The 9,564-nt window shown below is 54.2% G+C and overlaps 1 protein-coding gene across 2 annotated transcripts; it reads left to right on the top strand.

Annotated features, from left to right (window-relative positions):
* Positions 1–73: 73 nt before the first annotated feature.
* Positions 74–6,700, top strand: SLC46A1 (solute carrier family 46 member 1). 2 transcript variants are annotated; one of them, XM_007452411.1, is made up of 5 exons: positions 74–312; positions 1,925–2,777; positions 4,127–4,210; positions 5,949–6,105; positions 6,643–6,700. In XM_007452411.1, the coding sequence occupies exons 1-5, from the start codon at positions 85–87 to the stop codon at positions 6,698–6,700; spliced, it is 1,380 nt and encodes a 459-aa protein (XP_007452473.1). In that variant the 5' UTR covers positions 74–84. The 2 variants fall into 2 exon arrangements, with proteins under 2 accessions (XP_007452473.1, XP_007452474.1); XM_007452412.1 differs by lacking the exon at positions 4,127–4,210.
* Positions 6,701–9,564: the final 2,864 nt, after the last annotated feature.

Raw genomic sequence — 9,564 nt, 5'->3', positions numbered from 1 at the left:
TAAAAAAAAAAAAAAAAAAAAAAAAAAAAAAGACGCTGGGCGCAGGCGCAGAAAGCCGAGCTGTAAGCCTAGCGGCAGCTCGGCATGGAGGAACGCGCGAACTCCCGGGGCGAGCCCCGCGCCTGGCCCGCCGGGCCCGTGCTGTGCCGCGGCTGCGTGGAGCCTCTCATCTTCCTTGCCAACTTCGCCTTGGTCTTGCAGGGCCCGGTCACCACGCAGTACCTGTGGCACCGCTTCAGTGCCGACCTTGGCTACAACGGCACTCGTGACAGGGGTAGCTGCACCAACCATAGCGTGGACCCCACCGCGCAGGTAGGGGCGGCGGGGAGAAGCGAGGAGCGTGGCAGGGGCGGGCCCTAGGGGCAGCGGAGCGGGCGGGGCCTGCGTAAAGGTTGGGGGCAGCCCAGTGGGTTAGGATATTAGGTGGTGGGCGGGGCCGGAGCAAAGTTGGGGCTTGACTGAGAAATGCGTTGCGGGGATGCTTAAAGTTTTTTGTTTTCTGTTTTGTTTTTTTTTGCGGTACGCGGGCCTCTCACTGTTGGGGCCTCTCCCGTTGCGGAGCACAGGCTCCGGACGCGCAGGCTCAGCGGCCATGGCTCACGGGCCCAGCCCCTCCGCGGCATGTGGGATCCTCCCGGACCGGGGCACGACCCCGTGTCCCCCGCATCGGCAGGCGGGCTCTCAACCACTGCACCACCAGGGAAGCCCGGGATGCTTAAAGTTGATCTAGGTAAAGCGAGTTTGAGGGTTACAAAAGAGGGTGTCCACTGAAAAAAAAATGCATAAACTGAGGGACTTCCCGGTGGCGCAGTGGTTGGGAATCTGCCTGCCAATGCAGGGGACACGGGTTCGAGCCCTGGCCCGGAAAGATCCCACATGCCGCGGAGCAGCTAAGCCCGTGCGCCACAACTACTGAGCCTGCGCTCTAGAGCCCGCGAAGCCTGCGAGCCACAACTACTGAGCCCATGTGCCACAACTACTAAAGCCCGCGCACCTAGAGCCCGTGCTCCGCAACAACAGAAGCCACCACAGTGAGAAGACCGTGCCGTGCAACGAAGACCCAACACAACCAAAAAAAAAAAAAAAAAGCACAAACTGAAAGTTGAGAATTATGTTTTATTTGGCAGACTTTCTGAGGACTCAGGCCTGGGAGGCAGTCTCTGAGATAGCTCTGAGGGACTGTTCCCAAGAGGTGAGGGAGGCGCCAGGATATATAGGAGTTTTGCAGTAAAAACCAGGTAGTTGGAACATCAAAAGATTACTGTTAATTGAGGAAAACCAGACATCTCAAGTTACTGGACTTTTTTTTTTTTTTTTTGGCTGCACCACCTGACTTGTGGGCTCTTAGTTTTCCAACCAGGGACTGAACCCAGCCCCAGCAGTGAAAGCACCAAGTCCTAAAAATTGGACCACCAGGGAATTCCCACAAGTCAATGAATTTAGCACTTTTCTAAGTAAGGGAAGATGCAGGAGCCTGGGCTTATTGAAATCACTCCTCTGATATGCACCTTAGCTCTCTAGAGCCAGTATCCTGTTCTGTCCCATCCTGGGTCTGTACTTGGGGGTGGCTGCAGTGCCTGAGGGCTTGGCTGTGGGCAGCCTGTTTGTCTCCATCCTGAGTTACATCAGGGCTCAGCATCAGGGGCGGCAGTAGTGGCTGAGGGCTTGATGGCGGCAGCATCCTTTGTTTGCTGATGTGGCAGGCAACAGTTTTCATTCACAGTGCTAAAAGTAAGAGAATGGATCTTGCCCATTTCCCATACCCCTCCAGTGTCAGTTTTTAAGAGTTGTACTAAAATTCTCTGAGGTTTAGGGCTCCAAAGAAAGTCCTCATCCCTGTATCTCCCAGGTTGGTGATGGTGTGGGCGATGGGCAGCCCAGAGTGAGGAACGGCACCCTGGTAATAAGACTCTTGCCTCCGCAGAAAGTGGAGACCCTTACCTCCCACTGGACCCTCTACATGAACATGGGCGGCTTCCTGGTGGGACTCTTCTCGTCCACACTGCTGGGTGCCTGGAGTGACTGCGTGGGCCGCCGCCCGCTGCTGGTGCTGGCCTCCCTCGGCCTGCTGCTCCAGACTGTGCTGTCCATCTTCGTGGTACAGCTGCAGCTCCACCTTGGCTACTTCGTGCTGGGCCGCATCCTTTGTGCCCTCCTCGGCGATTTCAGCGGCCTCCTGGCTGCTGGCTTTGCCTCCGTGGCAGATGTCAGCTCCAGCCGCACCCGTACTATCCGAATGGCCCTGCTGGAAGCGTGCATCGGGGTGGCAGGGATGCTGGCGAGTCTCATTGGTGGCAACTGGCTCCAGGAGCAGGGTTATGCCAACCCCTTCTGGTTGGCCTTGGCCTTGCTCATTGCCATGACTCTCTATGCAGCATTCTGCTTTGGTGAGACAGTGAAAGAGGCGACACCCGCCCGGCTCTTCACACTCCGTCACCACCGATCCATCGTCCAGCTCTATGTGACCCAGGCCCCGGAGAAGTCCAGGAAGCACTTAGCCCTGTACTCGTTGGCCATCTTCGTGGTGATCACTGTGCACCTTGGGGCCCAGGACATCCTGACCCTCTATGAGCTGAGCACACCCCTCTGCTGGGACTCTAGGCTGATTGGCTACGGTTCTGCGGCTCAGCACCTCCCATACCTCACCAGCCTGCTGGGCCTGAGGCTTCTGCAGTACTGCCTGGCCGACACCTGGGTGGCTGAGATCGGTCTGGCCTTCAACATCATGGGGATGGTGGTCTTTGCATTTGCTACCATTACACCCCTCATGTTCACAGGTAAAGTGTGTATGGGTTCAGGGACAGTTTGTCTCAGAATTGCTGGGTGAAAACTGGGGACTGGCCACCTGCTGCCGCCAAATGTAGTTCATGCCCATGTCTTTGGAAACATCACTGTGCCCCTAGCCTGCACTGGAGGACCGACAACTAAGAAACCTCATAAAAATGCCATCTTTGTTATACAGAAAATATAGACCTTCAGGGCTTCCATGGTGGCGCAGTGGTTGAGAGTCCGCTTGCCGATGCAGGGGACATGAGTTCGTGCCCCGGTTCGGGAAGATCCCACATGCTGCGGAGCGGCTGGGCCCGTGAGCCATGGCCGCTGAGCCTGCGCGTCCGGAGCCTGTGCTCCGCAACGGGAGAGGCCGCAACAGTGAGAGGCCCGCGTACCGCCAAAAAAGAAAAAAAAAAAATAGACCTTCAATAGCCAAAGTAATTCATTCACATTACCAACCATAAATATTGTTAGTAAGATCGAGCCAAAGACAAAAATATTGCTCTTACACTAATTGCTCCACTCCTTGGCCTCCCACAGCCTATATTCCTGGTGCTCTTAAGCAAAGTCCAAGCCATTAATGCCTTAATACTCACTTCTCTGATAAGAATCACAGGACCTATCTCAAATATCCTTGGTCAGCTTCTTTGGGTTTTTAAAAAAGCCAGTCTTCTCAGACCGCAGCTATCAAATTCCTGCTTGTGTTAGTTCTTCTTTTCTTTCTTTCTTTCTTTTTTTTTTTTTGGTGGGAGGGTCCAGCTGCAAATGAGGAAGTTAACTTTCCTGAATGGACAGATTTATTTTAATAGAGCCCTAAAATGTGTACAGTCAGCCATTCTGTAATCACAGATTTCCTAATGTGGCTGCTCGCCTGGACAGTGCTGACGGGAACCAGGTACCTTTTTCTCCTGCCCACAGCATCTTCCATGGACTTGGTGCTGGGCTCAATGCCTTTGGGGGTGCAGAGATGATGAAGACACTGTCATTGCTCTGGGATTTGGGGGCCTTTCACCTGAAGGGGCCCTGGGGGGGCCTCATCGTGAATGCACTTCACAGGCACCACTGTTTTTTAGCAGTTTTCAGTTTTTGTTGAGGAGGTAACAGTTGCACAAGGGAGAGAAATGGTTACGGAGGAAACAGTGTAAGCCTGTGAGTAACTAAATGTCAAGGGAAAAGGAACTTGCATTTACTGTGTGCTTGCTGTGCCCCATCATTGTCTCCTTCCCCATCAGGGAGGTTCTTCCTGTGTCCAATCCGAGTCCCTCATGGGGTAGGTACAGGACCTCTGCTACATCTCACTTGGGCACCCCTCTCCCCAAGCCCATTTCCTTGATGATTGTTTCTTTCTTCACAGGGTACGGGCTCCTCTTCCTGTCGTTGGTCGTCACGCCTGTCATCCGGGCCAAACTCTCCAGGCTGGTGAGAGAGTCAGAGCAGGGTGAGTATCAGGGTGAGCCTGTGTCTGGTTCCTCATGCCCAGTGTTTCCTGAACTGCGCAGAGGGCAGCCATGGGCCAGGAGGCAGCTTACCTTCCTCCCTTCCACCCTGGAGAAATAAATAGCCAAGACAACTGCATTGCTGTCGCAGTGCCCAGGGCTGGCAGAGAACCACAGCAATTTGGATTTTCAGACCACAGAGTTGGAATTTGCAGGCAGCAGCATACGATTATGTTCTTTTGCATAAAAGCCACGCAGAGGATTTACTCTTTCCAGACTTCAGCTTTTCCATCTGTAAAATGGATGTGACCATGCCAGAGTTCCCTGCTTCCCTGGGGTCAGAGTATCCAACTTTGTGATGTAGGTTTCACTGTCTCCACGTGGCAGATGAAGCAGAGGCCCAGAGGGTTAACTTGATTCACCTGAGGTCACTCAGTAAGTGGTGGAACTAGGAAGCACACCCAGGTCTGTTTCTAAGAGCAGCAGGTCTGGGGATCTGGGTTTTAGTCCTGGTTCTGTCACAGGGGCTCTGTGATCTGGGCCTGTTTCCTCATCTGTAACACATGTGAATTGCTCTTTTTTTTGTGGGGGGGGGAGGGGTTCTTTTATAGTTTTTTAAATTTAATTAATTTATTTATTTTTGGCTGCATTGGATCTTCATTGCTGCACGTGGGCTTTCTCTAGTTGTGGCGAGCGGGGGCTACTCTTCGTTGCGGCGTTCAGGCTTCTCATTGCGGTGGCTTCTCTTGTTACGGAGCACAGACTCTAGGTGCACAGGCTTCAGTAGTTGTGGCACGAGGGCTCAGTAGTTGTGGCTCAGAGGCTCTTGAGTGCAGGCTCAGTAGTTGTGGCGCACAGGCTTAGTTGCTCCGCGGCATGTGGGATCTTCCCGGACCAGGGCTCGAACCCGTGTCCCCTGCATTGGCAGGTGGATTCTTAACCACTGTGACAGCAGGGAAGTCCCATGCTGTCATATCTATAAAGAATAGCTCCTCAGGCCTCTTGGTCTTTAGATCCCAATCCGGGAACATGTGGCTCATCCACTTTTTCCCATCTGCCCTGGAAGTAGGATCTGGTGATGGCAGAGACTCTGGTGCCATGTACAGCGCACCATGGGTTCTGTTATCCTCAGAACCCATGTGCCTTCATTCATTCACTCAATAAGCATTTTTCTAGCACCTTCACTGTGCCCAGAGATGCCAAGGGGAACAGGAGAAAAGAACAGCTCTTACTAACTTGCTGCCTCCAGGGGGCCAGGCCCTGTGATAGGTGCATTACATGTGATTATAGTGTTACCAACAATCTATGAAAGGTATTATCCTTATTTAACAGAAGGGGGACAGAAACCCAGAAAGATAAGTGTCTCATTCGGTGATCACACAGCTAATAAGTGTTGAAACTGAGAATTAGCCCAGAAATTTATCCTAAACAGGAGATGATTCCAAAGGGGATAAACCTAAACCATTTTATCAGACTTTATCAGACGTTTGCTAGAAGATATCACATGTACTTGTAATATATAGATTTAATAACAGCCATTTGTTTTGTAGCACAGGTGCTTTCCATGCATGACCTCGTCGAAGCCTTATCACAACACATGATGTAGGAGTCATAGCTCAGGAAGGTGACACTCAGAGAGGTTAAGTGACTTGCTCCAGGTCACACAGCTGCGAGGTAGTGGTGTCAGGATTTGCATTTAGGTCTTTCAGATTCCTGAGTGTGCTATTTATTTCTTCACAGGCGCTCTCTTTTCTGCTGTGGCCTGTGTGAATGGCTTGGCCATGCTGACAGCCTCCGGCATCTTCAACTCGCTCTACCCAGCCACCCTGAACTTCATGAAGGGCTTCCCTTTCCTCCTGGGAGCTGGCCTCCTCTTCATCCCGGCCGTCCTGATTGGGTAATGCAGGGCCCTGACCCAGGCTCAAAATAGACCCCTTCACCCTAAAGGTATCCTCTTCCTCCTCCTTCCAGCCTCCTCAGCCCTGGAGCTTTTTCCCTGTGGGTGTCTCAGTCCCAGCCTGACTCTCCCCTTGCAGACAGTTGCCTAATCGTCTGGGAGCGATTCCCCGGTAGCAAGGCAGAGGCCGGTAGGGGAAGGGTCAGGCTCACAGTGCTTCTTGGCAAGGCTATGTTCTCGCACCCAGTTCTCCTCATCCCCCTCCATTCCCATTTTACAGATGGAACTACGGTGGCAGAAATGTGCTAAAGGGAAGCCTGGAGAGCTTCCTCGGCTAGTTGTGACTGGGCCACATGCTAACCTGACCCACTTGTTTCTTCCCCCAGAGCCCTCTGTCTCTGGACATTGTCTTCCACCTCTCAGCTTGGGCGGGGGGGGGATACCTGGACCAGCCCATCCAATAAAGCCTGTGTCACTTCTCCAGGAGTTGAGGGTCCCCCCGTGTTAACTCTGAACTCTCTCTCTGGTCTCTCACAGGATACTGGAAAGGGCTAATCATTGTCCTGAATTCCAGCAGTTTTCCCAGAGCCCCTGATGTGCCTGGACCAGAGGGCAGGGGGCGAGAGGAGCAACGTGAGCGCTAACCAGCTGGAAGTATATGCCTCTGAGTCCCAGTCCTCAGCAGCAGCGGCAGCTCCTCTCAAAGGGCAGTGTTCACCTCGGACCAGGTGGTCAAGCTAGACCAAGGCCCCCACCTCATCCACGCCGTGCCTGCCTGTGATTCTAGGATCTGGAATTGTAACCCAGACAGTCCCACTCAGGGCAGGCGGTGTGGGAGCCATTTGGAACAGGGATCTGTTTACCCTTTAGTCCGTCAGTCACACAGAACCCTCCAGGGGAGAGGAGAGGTCCTGATGGAGGGACCAGTTGAAGCGTGAGGGCAGCACCTCTGCTTCCAACCCAAACTGTGCAGCTCACCGTGCTCAGTTCACGGCCACGCAGCTACCAGTCATTCCTTAGTGATGAATACGGTACCACTGGTCAGTGCCAGCTCTGGGGGAAGGGAGGGTTGTGGGAGGGACTTGGTGTCACCTGGAGGGAGAGTGCTGCTATCTCTGCGTGGGAATCAATCCCCTGGGCTTAGCAGTGCCAATCATAATAAGAAGTCTGTATAATCACCCTGGAATGAACCTTCTGGCCCCCAAGGCATTGGGCTGTGGGGCCTTCTGTTTTCCTGTTCCTAGTTTGCCCACTGTAGGTCAGACAGCAGTGGCTGCTGGAAGGGACAGGGGCCCCTGAGTTGCCACAGGATTGGTACTGGGCGTGGCCAGCTCAGTCCTCATCTGACGGCCCATTCTCTTCTCCGGAGCTGCTGGGAGGCGAAGGGCTGCCACGCTTGCATCAGGTCAGCAGAGAAGCTCCGGGCAGAGCCCTGGCCGTTCATTCCTCAGGGTCAGAGATCTACTCCCTGAAGACACCTTGCTCTGGTCTTCCTGGCTACACCAAACCAAGCAGAACCAGTTTTTGTTACCACTCAGCCCTCTAACACCTCCCATTGCTGGGCATCTCAGCAGGGCCATGTGCTGACACCATCCCTCGATGCATCTGTAGCTCAACAGGAACCTGGAGATGGGCCCGACTCCCCAGAGAATGAGGGGCCCATTTCTAGGGTGTTAGGAAAGCCTGGACCTGAAGTTGAAAGGCAGAATGGGATTTGGTATTAAGGCACTGGCTTTGATGAGGGCCATAAGCCCCCAAACAAATCAGATGACACTTGACTCTTCAAAACAGAATTGGCCACAGGCCATGGCCCCCTGCTGGGATTTCTACCTTCATTCTCTCTCACCTGCCCTGCTAGCCAGTTTTCTGGCTAGAAATCACGCAGGTAAAACGTGGCCCAGGGCCAACTAGGGTCAGCTATGGCCCTCTGTAGCCTGGGCCTGTTTCCAGATTACCATCTCACTGTCCCCTGTCATTGGGAGATCAAGCAAGGAGAGGCCCCCTCCACTGACTGTCCCAGCAGTGAGGGTGGTAGGAAAAAGGCTCTGGGCTGGCCTCAGGCCCAGGCTCTACTCCGGGCATTGCCTCTGGTTCGTGTGTGGCCTTGAGCAAGGCCCTCTATGAAGGGTTAGACCAGCCTCTAATGCCTCTAATTGTCTGATCATGGTTGGACAAATTAGGAAACACTAAATACTGTTTTAAGATCCTTCCTGTCTCATACATTCTAGAATGGAATGCCTCTATTCATGGACCTAGGGGAAGGATAAATGAGTTGGAGCTGGACTTTTTTTTTTTTTTTGTGGTACGGGCCTCTCACTGTTGTGGCTTCTCCCGTTGCAGAGCACAGGCTCTGGACGCGCAGGCTCAGCGACCATGGCTCATGGGCCCAGCCGCTCTGCGGCATGTGAGATCTTCCCGGACCAGGGCACGAACCCGTGTACCCTGCATCAGCAGGCGGACTCTCAACCACTGCGCCACCAGGGAAGCCCAGAGCTGGACTTTTGACTTTTGAGTGTTTCTTGGTCGGTCATGAGCAATTCTTGGTCTTGGAGAGGGGTGGGGTGAGGCTGACTCAGCCCTGACCTGGGAGCAGCAGCTACAGCCCAGCCAAGCAGAAAACCCTGACCCCGCAGACCAGGCTGCAATGTCAGAGCAGGCTGAGGGGCGGGTGGTGAAAGGCTGTTTCTCAGCCCTTTGTCTCAGGACCAGCCCTGTGAGACCACGCCTAGGTGGAAGGTGCGGGCCAGGGTGCCTGCCCTGGCTGCGATCTGGACAGTGTTTGTTACGGCAGGGGAGGCTGGCCCCTGAACACACTGGCCTGGCCAGGGGAGGGTTGTCACTTCAGCTGCTCCGGTGGGGCCCGGAGGCTGGGCTGTGATTCCCCAGAGAGACAGGAGGCAGGCAGCAGTAGAGGGTGTGCCAAACAGAAAAAGAAACAGTGCTGGGCAGCCTCTCTGAGTACTGCCCATGAGGGACCTCAGGAGGGAGTGGGACTCATTGGGGACAAAAAGACAGAAGGCTTCCCCTGGAGGAGACTCATTACACTGTATTGTTGTCGTCTCTGCTCTTGAGGGCAACATCCAGTCTGCCTCAGTCACCGTCGTATCCAGGGCACCGGTGGGCATTCGTGCGGCAGGAAGGAAAAGGGTCAAGTGCAGTCAGAGGACCGGCTAGAGGCAGTATCTTTGGCAGGGAGGGAGGTGAGTGGAAGGAAGGCGTCCCAAGCCTGGAGCGAGACCTTTGACTTTCTGACGATGTGGCCCAAGAGCTCCGAGGGGCCTGGCCAGCACCTGCAGGAGGTGGCTCTGGGAGCTGAGCCAGCCTTCAGGTGTGAACCCACTGCCCTCAGGAGGGGAGGGGCAAGGCAGGTGCCCGCTGAGCCCATTAGCTGGAGCCTGCATTTATTGGAAGGAGGATGCGTTCTTGCTCTCCTACCCTGGTGGAGGAAGGGGCCGAGGG

The sequence above is a fragment of the Lipotes vexillifer genome, unplaced genomic scaffold, assembly GCF_000442215.2.
Source record: "Lipotes vexillifer unplaced genomic scaffold, Lipotes_vexillifer_v1.1 scaffold216, whole genome shotgun sequence".
Classification (NCBI taxonomy): Eukaryota; Metazoa; Chordata; class Mammalia; order Artiodactyla; family Lipotidae; genus Lipotes; species Lipotes vexillifer.
The sequence above is the reverse complement of the archived record's forward strand: the minus strand, read 5'-3'. Positions and strand labels throughout refer to the sequence as shown.